Genomic DNA, 14,447 nt, shown 5'->3' with positions numbered 1-14,447 from the left:
ACAGCATCATTTCTAGCTTTCTCTATTAGAGTTAAGAGTCTCATAGGCTTTCCTGCCTGAGCTAGCTTCAAACGACGATCCTCAGATCTCAGCCTCTGAGTAGCTAGGATGACAGGTATGAGCCAGGAAATGGTCATTCTTGCAGGTGTGAACGACTAGAGGTTGGTGGCCGTGATGATGTTTCTTGGTTTTGGAACCAGATCTTTGCTTCTTAAGTAGCTAGGATTCTAGGCATGAGCCATTGGTGCCTTGCATGTGTTGCCCGTGTTTGCAGGGTATTTTGGTATCTTTATTATGGATTGTTGACACTAGGGTCAGAAAAGGATATGGCTTTTTCTTTTGTTGTTTGTTTTGGGCTGGTTCTGGGGCTTGAACCAGGGCCTGGGTGCTGTCTTTTGTGCGCAAGGTGAGCGCTTTGCCACTTGAACCGCAGCTCCATTTCTGGCTGTTTTTTTTTTTTTTTCTTCCTTCTCTCTTTTCTGTGATTAATTGGAGATATGAGCCTCATGGACTTTGCTGCTGGGCTGTTTTCAAAATGCGATCCTCAGCCTCTCGAGTAGCTGTGAGCCAGCAGAGCCGGCTTGCTGGAAGGGAAGCTGTGGGAGTTCTCCTGGCTAGTGATGGAATGGCTCCCTCCTCCGGAGCCTCCCCCCTCCTCCACCGAACCTGCAGTCCTGTGATGTTAGAACGGGAACCACCCCTCAAAGTTTTTGTTTTTTTTTGGGGGGGTCCGGTCGTGGGGCCTGAACTCTGGACCTGGGCGCTGTCCCTCAGCTCTTCAGCTCAAGGCTAGTGCTCTACCACTTGAGCCACAGCGCCACTTCCGGCTTTTTTCTTTTTGCTTATGTGGTGCTGTGCTGGGGAATCGAACCCAGGGCCTCAGGCATGCAAGGCAAGCGCTCTACCACTGAGCCACCTTCCCAGCCCCCCTCAAAGTTTTTGGTGAATTAATGTGACTCACTTAATTCAGCAGGTGGAGAGCCGGGGGCTGGGCTGGGGCCCGCAGGACTGGCCACTGCGGATACTGCGATCTTAAGGATCATGGTTTGAAGCCAGCTGGACAGAGAAGTCCATGAAACTCCTCCCTCTAGCAAAAAGCTAGACTGGAGGCGTGGTGCAAGGGATAGAGTGCCAGCCATGAGCAAAAAAAGCTGAGCCCAAGTGGGAGGACTTGAGTTCAGGCGCTGGTGCTGACAGCAGAAGGAGCAACAGCAACAATAGCCAAGGCTTCATTCAAACGATTCCCTTCTGGTGGGAAGGACGGTTTTTTTTTTTTTTTGGGTCTGGTCGTGGGGCCTGAACTCTGGGCCTGGGCGCTGTCCCTCAGCTCTTCAGCTCAAGGCTAGTGCTCTACCACTTGAGCCACAGTGCCACTTCCGGCTTTTTTTCCCCCTGCTTATGTGGTGCTGAGGAATCGAACCCAGGGCCTCGTGCATGCAAGGCAAGCGCTCTATCACTGAGCCACCTTCCCAGTCCCCAGCGAGATAATTTTTTTTTTTTGGGTCTGGTTGTGAGTCCTGAACTCTGGGCCTGGGCGCTGTCCCTCAGCTCTTCAGCTCAAGGCTAGTGCTCTACCACTTGAGCCACAGTGCTACTTTTTTCTTTTTGCTTATGTGGTGCTGGGGAATCGAACCCAGGGCCTCAGGCATGCAAGGCAAGCGCTCTACCCCTGAGCCACCTTCCCAGCCTGCGAGATAATTCTTATGACTACCCACACACGTGACTGGAATCGTGGAGCGGGCTCGCTGGTCCGTGGAGGGAGGCGTCTCCACCAGCCGGGCTCCTCGGCGTCCCCCGTGTGTGACGCGGTGCGCTCGCCGCAGACCGCAGCGCTGCAGTGTCCTCCGCCCCAGCTCTAGCAAATCCCAGCTGTTCACATCCTGGGAGAAATTCATTTTGGGATGAAGTCGAATTCCAGTGCCTTTCATCTCTGGAAATGCAGTTGCTGAAGTGTGTCACTTGGGGGCGTGTGAAGTAACAGGAGAAGGCTCAGGTGAATTTCTGATTGGTTTTTGAAAGGTCTGGTGGGGGGTAGTGGCTACAGCCCGGTGGGAGCCTGCGACTGAGTGTGCCCAGGGTCCGGGGTTCAGTCCCCAGCAAACCCTCTCCCCTCCCCCCCACATACATAAGGTCTCTTAAAAAGATGAGGAAAGCCGGGCGCCAGTAGCTCTGGCCTGTCATCCTAGCTACTGCAATCTGAGGATCGCAGTTCAAAGCCAGCCCGGGCAGGAAAGTCCGAGAGACTCTTAACTCCAGTGAACCACCAGAAAACCACAAGTGGCGCTGTGGCACAAGCGGTAGAGCGCTTGCCTTGAGCTGAAGAGCTGAGGGACAGCGCCCAGGCCGAGTTCAATGTTGGAGTAGGGATGAGGCTCAAGAGGTAGAGCACCTGCCTAGCAAGCCGACTCCCTGAGTTCAAGCTTCAGTGCTGCCGAACTTGGACGTGGCGCATAATCTGCTTGTAATGATGCATAGTTCATGTTCACACGTTTTTTCTTTCCCTTTTAGAAAAGGACTTGGTTGTGCGGGAGCTGAGGGCACGTCTGCCCACGTCTGCCCCCTCCAGTGTCCCTCCCCGCGCTCCCAGCGCGCCTTCCCCTTTTCTCCGCTTCAGAGGCTTTGTAGCCTTGGGGTTCAGGTGCAGAGGTGCACACGGGAGATGCGCAGGGCGCAGGCGGGAGGTGCACACGGGAGATGCGCAGGGCGCAGGCGGCGGGAGGGCGACGGGTGGGCTTGGAGTGGCAGCGCGCTCGGGGGCCGGGGCAGCAGCCAGGCCAGGCGTTAACCGAGTCAGAACCGCTCATGTGCTTGGTAGGCTGGTGGCTGAAGTGCTGGCTCTGGAGAGCAGTGCTGGGTTCTGAACCCGCCGCGTGGCCCGTGAACTCTCTGGCGTGGGGAGAGCGTGTGTGTGTGTGTGTGTGTGTGTGTGTGCGTGTGTGTGTGTGTGTGTGTGTGTGTGTGTGTGTGTGTGTGCAGTGGGCGGCGCCGGGCGCCGGGCGCTATGCATCCTCCTGCCTGCTGGCACCGGCCGGCAGGGGTGACATGGGTGCTGGATCTCAGTAGCCATGTGATTACTCCCTCTGCTGTTGAGTCCTGGAAGTGGGGCTTTGGAGGTCCTGATGGGAGCCCTCAGGGGCGCTGGCTGCCCACTGGCACCCAGGCCAGGGCCTCTGCTCTCTGGCGTGAGTCTGGCACCCACGGCTTGGCAAGAGGAGGAACTGGAGATTACTTTGGCCCTTTGCAGTGAAAACTTGTGTTGTTGTTGTTGGCTGTGGGATTGCGCTCTGCCACTTTGAGCCACAGAGCCACTTCCGGTTTTCTGGTGGTTATTTAGAGATGGAAGTCTCACAGGCAATCCCCAGATCTCAGCCCCCTGAGTACCTGGGATTACAGGCGTGAGCCACCGGCCCCTGGTTGATTTACATTGTTTTTTTTGTCAGTGTGGGGTTTAAACCCAGCACCGGGGCACTATCCCTGAGCCTCTTTGTTCTCAAGGCTAGCACTAGTCTCCACCTGAGCCACAGGGTACCACTTCCGGGCCGGCTTGGACCCTGCCGAACTAGAGGTTCTTTTTTTTTTTTTTTATTGTCGGTCATGGGCCTGAACTCTGGGCCTGGGCGCTGTCCGGCTTTTTCTGCTTATGTGGTGCTGAGGAATCGAACCCAGGGCCTCATGCATGCAAGGCCAGCGCTCTACCACTGAGCCACCTTCCCAGCCCCTGAACTAGAGGTTTTTAAAAGACCAACTGTCACCTAATCAGAAATGCAGCGGATTACAGTGCTGTGATCCAGGAATTTATCTTCGTTGTGCTTGAAGCTAAGGAGTGAGCATGGAAACAAGTGTGTTTAGACGCAGGATTAAATCTGCAGCCCTTTGCGCAGTGTTTGAAGTCTGGTCTGACATCTGCGAGAGCTGGCGTGAGGGAGCGGGAGCGGGAGCGGCTGCTGGGGGCAGGACCTGGTGGAGAGGGCTTCTGCAGGGTCCTGGTGTTGGTGACGTCATACAGGCAGGGACAGGGACTGTGGCCCTGAGGCTGTGGAGGCCGGGAGGCCCCAACACTTGGCTAGTGGAGGCGGTAGCCATTGTTGGACAGGGTGGGCACCGCAGCCGAGGCCCCCAGGCTGCCTGGCCTCTGCCGCCCGTCCGTGTCCCTGCAGGGCAGCTTCGGTGCCTCCGCCTGCGGCTCGGGGCACAGTGCCCTCTGCCGGCCACGGCTGCAGCCGCACTGTGGAAAGCTGCCGCTCCCCACATCAGTTCAAATCGAAAACTCAGCAGTTCAAATCGAAAACTCAGCAGCTGAGTTTTGTTTTAGCCATTTTTTCCGTAAAATGAATTAAAAACTTCCAAAAAGGTGGACTTAGAAGAAACACTGCTGCTTTTACTCATCTGGTTTGGTCTCCCATAGATCTCCACAAATGGTGACGGACCCCCCCCGTGGGTGGGCCGGGCTGGCGGCAGGAAGCAGCTGGCGTCTGTCCTCTTCCCCTGCCGTCTGCCTCCACCTTGGTAGCTGGTTGTGCTGCGCGCATGCGGGGCCTGTGCACGGGAAGCCGAGCTGTGCACTGCACGCCACGCCACGCCACGCCACGGGTGGCATCTGTGTTTTCACTCTGTCACCTTATGTGATGTTGACCGTCGTCAGCTCTTACTGTGTAGGTCTAAAACGCTAGTAGAACATGGGAGCCGGGTGCTGGTGGGTCACGTCTGTAATCCTAGTTACTGGGAGCTGAGATCGGATCTGAGGAGTGTGGTTTGAAGTCAGCCTGGGAAGAAATCCTTTCTCAAAAAAAAAAAAAAAGCCCCCACATCCAAAGTGGAGCTGTAGCTAAGCGCTAGGTGCCAAGGGACAGTGCCAGTGCCCCGAGTTGAAGCCCTGCACGTGGGCTTGCTGTCAAAACTAGCTGCTGGCAGCTCAATGTGGCGATAACGTATTTACATGCTTGCTTCCCCCTTTGATGTTTTCTTACTCTCAGATGATGCCTGTGAGGCTCACTGACTCCGCGCGGCGGGAAGGTTCTGGGAAGCGTGTGCTTGCTCTGCTCCTTCTACGTTTTAGATCTCTTATTCCTTTAAAGACATAGCCACCTCCCTTCCCTGTGGCGTGGCAGAAGGGCACCTCGCGTCTGTGCCATTCCCGCCAGCTCTGAGGGCGTAGTGTACATCAGAGAGTGTCTTGTGACTTTGGACTCTCACCTATAAAGGCTTTAAACCAACCTTGAAGTCAGTAAGTGCATACCAGATTTTGAGAAAAAGAGAAATAGAATCCTGCATGGAGATGTGAGGATTGTGGTTCGAAGTCAGCCCAGGTAGGAATGTCTGTGAGACTCTTCTCTCCAGTGAGCCACCAGAAAATGGGAAGTGGCTCTGTGGCTCTAGTGGTAGAGTGCTCGCCTTGAGCTGAAGAGCCGAGGGACAGCGCAGCGCCAGGCTCAGAGTTGAGGCCCCATGGCGGATGAAAGTCTGAGTGACGTGCCAGCTGGGTAGCGTGAGTGAAGTAGTACAGCCAGGTTTTTGGGTGGTTCTGGAATTGGAGCTCACAGCCTTGTGCTTGCCAGGCAGGTGCTCACCCCAGCCATTTCTCAGTGCTGAATGTCAGTGCTACTCTTTCTCAAAGGCAAGAAGTATATGCACCTTTTAATTCGGTATGTGTAGTAGTGTTTGTGCGTGCGTGTGTGTGTGTGTGTGTGTGTGTGGAGTTGGTTGTGGGGCTTGAGTTCGGGGCCTGGCCACCATCCCAGAGCTCTTCTGTTCAAGGCGAGTGCTCTACATGCTGAGCCACAGCGCACTTCTGGTTTTCCCCTGGTTCATTGGAGATGAGAGTCTCATGGGGACTTTTCAGCCGGGGCTGTCTTTGAACTGTAAACCTCAGGTCTCAGGATTACAGGCGTGACGTGAGCCACCGGCACCTAGCAGTACAGTATTTATGGCTAGAAGTAAGTTTCCGTCATTTGAAGAGGAATGGGGTGGAGCTTCCTGGGGAATGTGTTTTATAGGCCTTCTTCCAGCTCAGAGAAGGAAGCGCGGTGGCCACTCTGGGAGGCGAGCGGGAGCGCAAGTATCTGTCCAGCCTTAGGGAACTTCCACCCAGAAGTGTGCTTTTCCTTTTGTATTCGGCGTGTTTCTGTTAGCCACCAGAGCGCTCTCTTTCTGTGTAAGAAGTCCTTTGCTTCTGGCGGCCGCGTTGCGGAGCCTCGCGCGTTCCGGTTCCCGCAGGCGTCTGGGCTGCAGGCCGTGCACTCCTGCGTGGCGTGGTGGTCCTGGCTGACGTAGGGGGGGCCCTGTCGCCGCTGGCGTAGGAGGGGGGGCCCTGTCGCCGCTGGCGTAGGAGGGGGGGCCCTGTCGCCGCTGGCGTAGGAGGGGGGCCCTGTCGCCGCTGGCGTAGGAGGGGGGGCCCTGTCACAGCTGGCGTAGGAGGGGGGGCCCTGTCACAGCTGGCGTAGGAGGGGGGCCCTGTCGCAGCTGGCGTAGGAGGGGGGCCCTGTCGCCGCTGGCGTGGGGGGGGGCCCTGTCGCCGCTGGTGTAGGAGGGGGGGCCCTGTCGCCGCTGGTGTAGGAGGGGGGCCCTGTCGCCGCTGGTGTAGGAGGGGGGCCCTGTCGCCGCTGGCGTGGGGGGGCCCCTGTCGCAGCGGTGTGCGCCAGGCAGGCCGCGGCGCGGTGTCGCCCCCTCTGCCGTAGGCGTGTGCAGCGCTCCGCGTGCACATCTGCTTGAGACTAACTGGCCTGGGGTGGAGGGAGGCCGAGCTTTCTGTCCTTCACCCTACCTACCCTGGGATGAATGCCAGCCTAAAGCTCACAGTGAGCATTGTTAGGGGCACATGCGCGTGACCACGTATGGCTTCAAACAAGTCAGGTGCGCGTTGTCGCGCCAGTCATGTTGTCTTGGCTGGACGCTGGCCAGCTGCGCTTCAGAAATGAAGGGCCAACGCTTGTGGCTTAGAAGGGCGTATGCTGTGTCCACCCAGGTGCGGTGGGCTTCCTCCTCCCATGATCACCTGTGCGTAACGTGGTTTTCTCCCTTGTCTTTACTGTATTTCAGCACAGAGACATTAGCAGGCTGCTGGTTCCGTGGACCTGCGCGCCGCAGCCACTGCTCCGGGACAGAAGCCAGCGGAGTAACGCTGAGGCGGTGCCAGCCGGCAGTCTGTAAGGGGCAAACGTAGGCAACTCCAGAGAAGGTAGTAGTGTGGCAATAATGATGCATGAGAGGAGATGTGGTATGAACACACCGGAACTCGCTGGACTGTCCCGTCTGGAGCAGCGCAGACAAACCTCTTTACAATGTGAAGTTCTCAGTGCATGGGTTGATACACAAGTGTGGAGTTATTTTTCCTACTTACGATCTACGTTCTTCAGTTCAGACTTGAGGGAAGGATTTCCCACGTGGCTCAGCCGGGAGGCAGCGGTGGCCGCGTTGCTCAGCCGGTGCCCTTCCACAGGAAAGCCGTCTGCACCCCGCGGGACGGCTGCAAAGTGCCCTACTCACTCCGCAGACAACCCAGACCTTTGTTGGTTTTCTTTTTTTTTTTTTTTTTTAACTAAAGCAGGACTTACCTTGGATATCTGTTTGCTTGTTAGAACATATTCAGGTGTATTTATTTGCCACTAGTATTTAACATTTTGTGCACACATACTCACCTTTTCATACTGACGCCCAGAGCTCGGCTAGCGTTGGTCTTGGGTGGAAATGCACACTCCCAGAACCACTCTCCACTCTACTGGCTGGAAAAGTCAGGAAGGGAGGAGACGGCAGAACTCGGAAGTGGCCTCTCTGCAGAGCGCTGGCCCCCACGCAGGCGCGGGCCCTGGGACGGTGGGTGGCAGAGATTTGTAAAGTCAGTGTGAATGTTTTGTGCATGGAACACGAGTTCTTACTAGAAATCGTAATTTTCTTATCTTTGCTAAATATATACTCTGAAAAAAAAAACACCTTAATTTTTCTTTTTAATGAATGGAGAAAACATGAGAAAACTGGATGGACCTGTTAGTACTACATTTCTATGGCATTTTATATTTGATGGTGCCGTACTTTTAATAATAAAACAAATTTTTTAGTGGCAATACTTATTTTTTAAACCAGAAAGATGAAACCACAATACCATATTGATTACTTATTACAAAAAAAAAGGGGAAAAATGCCAAAAAATAAGGAAAACACACAGTTCGTCTTCAGCCCGGCACTGGTTCGGCTGACGAATCTTTCCACGTGTCCCTGGTCGCCTGACAAAACCCACGCTGAGGACCAGGGCGAGGCTGTGGGTTAGAGCTGCACAGCACTTCCTCTACCTGCCTGCCATCTGTTCTCTAACTCAAGAAGAAAAAGGCAGCGAGGCTGGAGTCTAGTGAGCTGAGCCGCGCCGTTCCGGGTGCGGTCCACAGGACCAGCTGGGCACGGAGCGCCGGCCTCGGGAAGCCGACGGGGCTCCGAGTGCACGTGCGCTTCCGCTCCACCCGTAACACTCGGGAAGCCCGGGGGCTCGGAGTGCACATGCGCCCTTCCACTCCACCCGTAACACCAGCCGCCGACCGGGTCGGTTCCCTGCACGCACCAGGCCTCCCACCGTCCGAGGCCGCGCTGTGCCCGGCTGGGCGATGTGCTGGACATCTTTAAAGCTTCAGGATGCTTTTGTAGCGTGGTGGAAATGACCAAGAAGTAACTAAAAGGCGAAAGGGTTGGGAGGCCAAGTATTTTTTTCTCGTGATAAATTCTCAAAGGTGTGTTGTGATGAAACCAGATTTTCACTTTTTTAACCTGAAACTTAGTGGTATTTAAAACCCAGACCTCCCATGCTGCGATTTCACTTTCATTGCTTTTGTTGCTTAATATTTAAGCTTTGCCTCATGCCGCCTCCTGTCTGTGCTTCAAATCCTCACGAGCCTATTTCATTTTGTAGACTTGAATGACAAATTGTTTCTCATCTAAGTATTCTCAGAGTTCAATGTTGAAGAATATTGTGTAACATTTATCCAATAAAGTCTTTGATTTTTTACAATTGGGCTTACTTCGGAGAGGTTAGATTTTTGTTGTTTTTCTTTAAAGGAGTTTTAAAAAGCTCATTATTTTTAACGAAGAGCCTCGAGCCCCTCGCAGAGCTGGCGGCAGCTGTCTTTAGAGTGAGGTGGAGGAAGGTCAGTTGGATTCCGACCCGGACTGGCGGCTGCCTCTCGGATGGCAGCGCGCTCAGGGCTGCTTGGGCTTCGGCGGCTCTTGGAGCCCCTCGCGGGAGCCAGTGCAACCTGACAACTGGCCCAGACGGACGGGTCAGTCCACATGCAGTCTGTGTATTCCCCAGCCCATCAGACTAGAGAACACGCCACTCATCGTGGAGTCTTGAATCTCAGACGTTTTCCCACTTGAGTTTATCTAGGAGAGTGTAGCGAGGACGGTGCTACAGCAGGTGACGATGGCGCGCGGCCATGCACCGCGGTCTCCACGCAGCTCGGCCGAGCCTGGGTCCGCTCGGTTCCCCTTCCTGGAGCTGTCTTCAGCGCGTCTCCGCGCAGCGGCCCAGTCCCTGCTGGCTCCTGCCGCCCCGCCGCGCCCTTCACCAACGATGCTTTTCTCAGTGCCTCAATAAAGCGTGCTTTCCTCCAGTGCCTAGTCCACAGCTCTCCTTCGAGCGCGCTCCCCCGACCCCGCTGCTTCGGTGCTGCAGCATGCGGCTGCAGACACGGGGCGCTGGGGTCCTAGGAAGCACAAGGCCTCGGGTTCAAACCCATTACCGCACAAGCAGGGGCGGGCGTTAGGACGAGCCTCCGTGGTGAATTTCCTCAGCGCCTGTCGGGGCCTCCCGACAACAAATCAGAGCACCAGGGCGATGGCAGGAAATGTAAGTGAAACCCGTTTAGTCCTGCCTAACTCACGACCACCTGCACGGCGTGGGCCGGAAGCTGGGGGGCTTCCGGGCAAGGCAGTGTACAGTGTGAAAGGCCCCGAGCTGCAGCACCACACCCACCACCGTGAGCCTGCCACAGAAGCCTGGCGTCCCGTGGCAGTGCCCACCGCGTCTGGCCACCACCAGCGATGGGCTGAGTCAGCACAAGCGGCGGTGGGCAGTAGCGTGGCTTCACCTTCAGTGGGAAATGGAAGCTTGCTGAGTCCTGAGGGAAAAACGGCAGGGGGCTAGGTCACAGCTATCTCTGGCTGGAGCCGCAGCGCCTCTCCCTGGCCTGCAGTCTTGAGGGCGCCGCCTTGGCGGTTCTGTGTTCCATAGCGCAGCGAGCGGGCAGGCGCCTGCCCACAGCCCGCCCTGCTGCCCGCTGCCGGCCCGCGCCTCAGCTCTCCACACGGGACAGCACAGCCACTTCACCCAGGGAGGGCCGCCCGGGCTCCGTCCAAAGCCATCCATTCCGCCGCGTCTTCTACACGCCACGGAAACACTTGGAAACGCTCACTGCCCTTCCTTGTTCAGCTTGAGGTTGCGAATTCACCTGAAGGAACATGTGCAGTCCTTTCGGATGGGATGCACACCCTTCCTGAGCTCCGTCCTTGCGTGAGGTCCACACGCTTGGATTTCCCCCTCACTTTTGATAAGCTCTTACTTCCTGCCAAAACTTGTGCCACTATGGCCCACTGTTCCTTGAGAAAGGGTCTTTTTATTCTTGCCAGTCTGGCTCTGTACTCAGATCCCAGCAATCTCAGCTTCCCAAAGGAGGCTGGGATTACAGGTGTGAGCCGCCAGTTCCCAGCTTGATTTGCCTTGAAAGTAGTCTCAGGTTATTTGCACAGCTGTCTCAGCAGCTAAGCCTCTCTGGTCTTAGCGCGTTCCCCTCTGGCGCACCAAGTCTTGCTAAATTGCTTGTAAAATGCCAGATGCGCAGACATCCTTAGCTTTTGGGGTCACAGAACTGCCAAATGCATCTTTTGATCAGGCTTCCATTAACGCTGCCCCTCTATTCAGACAAGTACCGCAAAAGAGCCCACGGCTGCCCCCCCTCTGTCACCTTGCATTCCAGCTTGAACCCCGAGTTCTGGAGGCTGGCTCAGAGCCTCTGAGCATCGGAGGGAGTCAGGCCTGCAACCACGCCAAATGTCAGAACGCTTCTTAACCAAGACACGCACTCACGCCTCCTACACCCGAGCAACTGCAGTGCCAACACCGTGGCGCTTCAGGTGAGGCCACCGTCACGATGTCACGTCGGCAGCTCAGCAGCTGGACACGGCAGTGACCTCGCCCTCCTCAGGAGTACAGGTGTGGTGTGGGACCCTGTGGCATGGCCTTCAGGGGAGGAGTGGAAAAAGGAACAAAGGCTAAAAACCCAACACTACAAGCAGCCCTCTGGCTGGGAGACGCCACACCACACAAGGGGCTGGAGTTTGACACAGCAGTAAAATGAACCCAGCGCCCCACTGTTCTGCACACAAAACCCACCATAAGAGCTTTTTGCAATAATACAATGTGGTGTGTGTGTGTGTGTGTGTGTGTGTTGACACAGCAGTAAAATGAACCCAGCGCCCCACTGTTCTGCACACAAAACCCACCATAAGAGCTTTTTGCAATAATACAATGTGTGGTGTCCATGTGTGTGTGTGTGTGTGTGTGTGTGTGTGTGTGTGATTTGTGGGCCTTGAACTCAGCGTGGGCACTGTCCCTGAGCTTTTTTGGCTCTGAGTCACAGTTCCACTTTCTGGTGGTTAACTGGAGAAAAGAATCTCACTGACTTTCTTATCTGGGCCTGCTTTGAACTGCAATCCTCAGCTCTCAGCCTCCTGAGTAGCTAGGAATATGGGTATGAAAACTAGGGGTTATACAGACACAGGTCACAGAGCCCAATGAAAATGTGATCTGGGGGAGGGAAGACAAAACCAAAGGCCAACTGGAGGTTTTTGAGTCTCAAGTCCTCACCAGTGCAAAACTGAACCAGGAAGCAAACAGCTGAATACTCGCGTGACTAAAAGATTGGAGGGGTTGGGAATGCAGGTCAGTGGAAGAGCACCACAAAAGGAAAAACAGATCAGACTGGCTTAATGTGACCCTTTCACAAAAGCCTTGCTTTCCCGAATAGAACTGATGAATTCACTGGAGACAACCCAGCTGAATCCTTGAAATTTGCCAGAAGCCAACATTACCTGCAAGACCATCCCTGGAACGTTCGCCAGTGTGGAAGTGGCTCACGCGGAAGAAGGCTGACTCGCTGGTCTTGTGATGAACTGACAACGCCGCTGTCTTGACAAAGGGTGTGATCAGCACCTACGTCTTGGGGAAATGGGTGTTGGTTAGTAGCATAGACATTTTTATTTATTATTTTGCCAGTCCTAGGGCTTGAACTCTGGGCTTGGGCTCTGTCCCTGAGCCTCTGCTCAGGGCGAGCGCTCTACCACTTGAGCCACAGCACCACTTCTGGTTTTCTGGTGGTTCATTGGAGATAACCAGTCTCATGGATTTTTCTGCCCGGGCTGGCTTTGAACTGCAATCCTCAGATCTCAGCCTCCTGAGTAGCTAGGATTACAGGTGCGAGCCACCAGCGCCCAGCTTAGACCTTTTTAAAATCAGGCACCAACAAAGGCCAGGCCTGCACTTTGGATAGTGACTTCATGGGGAGACCAGCTTGTATGGAATGTGTTTTGGTAACTTACTAAGTCTCCAGTACAGCACCCAGTACAGGTGCTGGTGCTAAGAATATAAACATGGCCCATCCTTCCTAGGAACCCACGGTCTACTCTCCCGGCACTTGATAGGGAAACACGATTTTCCCAGTCTTGGGGGTCAAGCCCAGGGCCGCCTTGTACTCAGGTGCTCTACACCTGAGCTGCATCCTCAGCCCTGGACACAGAATCTTACAGGATGTGTCAGGGTCTTCAAAGCGACTTATAAAACATGACTGAAAACTTTGTCCCAATGCAGTAATAAAAATATGCACAGTATCAGTTTGATCACAATCATGGGGTGTCGGGGTACAGAGGTACAGATGTGCATACCATGTTCCAGTTCAATCCCCAGAACTAATAGAAGTAAATTCTAGTATGTTTTGGAGGTGGGGAAAGAACTTTAAAATCATGCATATCAGCAGTGGTGGCAGCAAATTTCCTCCACACACCATTTTTGCAAGCTTCCAGAACTTGGTACGAACTTTTTTCAAAAGGTCTTAAGTTGTGTCCTACAGGTTTAGGAGATAAGAGGAGTAATGGTGCTATACCATACTCAAACTCCCGAGCACTACTGAATCCCCTCTTTGCTTTCTAGACACTGCTAGGCCCTCACGGGCATGCGATGCCCGCCTTGCTGTTAATACACATTCTGGGGTGCTGGCCAAAGCCTGGGAAGTCTGACCTCTACAGCAATAGTCCCCTCTATGCAAATGAGGCCACGCCCTGTCCTTCAGTGGTCCCAGCCAGTGGAGCTTGCCTGCATCTGACAGAGCGCGTCTCAAAATGTGGCCCAAGGTTCTTTTGGTGCTAGCTCACAGCGTCAGAGTGCTTTCTTTCCTGTCATTCTGTCACAAGTGACAGCACTACTGGCACAGAGACAGATGAATCTTGTGAACTTTTGGGCCACATACTGAAGGTTTGCACAAGCTACATCATGGCTCTGCTCTGGGATTTTTCATGAAGGGTTCACCTTTTAACACAAAGCAGCTGTTGAAAGTATTCTATCTGGGAAGGAGCAGGCTGGCCTGAAACAGTTAAGTGTCTTAGCTAGGAACATTTTATAAAGCTGACTTTCTAGGTATCAGGATCTGTACATGGAATCCTTCGGAACTGTTTTAGTTTTCGCCCCTGTGCTGGACACGTGCATGCTAGCTAGGCGCCTGCTCTACCAGAGTCCTCAGGGTTTGAGTAAGATGGGGTCCTATGATTAAAACCTTTGAGAACATTAATAGCATTAGGCAGTGGACAGTGTTAATACGCACATTTCTAGGGAAAATGGACTTCAGATTAACGTAAAGCATGCAGATTGGTGGTACAAACCTGTAATCCCAGCTCCTGGGAGTCTGCAGCTGAACTCCAGGCCAGCCTGGGCTACAGAGACCCTGTCTCAATATAACCCCCCCCCCCCCACACACACACACATGCAAGAAAAACTGACCCCGCCCTTTCTCCCCTCTTCCCCTCCCCAGCACTCCCACAAGAGCTATCAGGGTGAAGGTGATTTGGCAAACCAGCAGGAGCTGGGGCTGTTACCACCGTCTCTACCCGAGAAAGGGGCTTTGGGAAACGGGAAGGGCGCTGTGTTCCCCTGGGGGGCACGACCGACCCCTCACTGCCCACAGCACTGGAGCGACATCAGCGGTCACGGAAGCGCAGCTGTCCTCGAGACCTTGGGTGTCATGGGCTGAGAAAGAACGTTCCATTTGTTCTGAGCCTTAATACCAAGGCTGACACTTGGGCAAAGCCACTATTTAGCATCGTGATGATCTGTGCAAAGCTGCAGAGGGCCGAGATGGCTTAGTGGAGTGGAAATTTCTGGAATGTACCACCCAGCTGAACGGCAGCGACAACTAGAACTTCAG

General features: G+C 54.5%; 1 protein-coding gene across 1 annotated transcript in view; it reads left to right on the top strand.

Moving 5' to 3' along the window:
- Nucleotides 1-9,570, top strand: part of Pwwp2a (PWWP domain containing 2A) — a 37,801-nt gene extending 28,231 nt beyond the window's left edge. Inside the window, exon 3 of the mRNA XM_069993941.1 lies at nucleotides 7,036-9,570. Within this exon, the coding sequence (XP_069850042.1) occupies nucleotides 7,036-7,049 (14 nt within the window). The 3' untranslated portion in view covers nucleotides 7,050-9,570. The remainder of the gene's footprint in view (nucleotides 1-7,035) is intronic.
- Nucleotides 9,571-14,447: the final 4,877 nt, after the last annotated feature.

This window comes from Dipodomys merriami, unplaced genomic scaffold, assembly GCF_024711535.1.
Source record: "Dipodomys merriami isolate MVZ:Mamm:240054 unplaced genomic scaffold, mDipMer1.0.p SCAF_44, whole genome shotgun sequence".
NCBI lineage: Eukaryota > Metazoa > Chordata > Mammalia > Rodentia > Heteromyidae > Dipodomys > Dipodomys merriami.
This window is presented reverse-complemented; position numbering and strand designations above follow the sequence as displayed.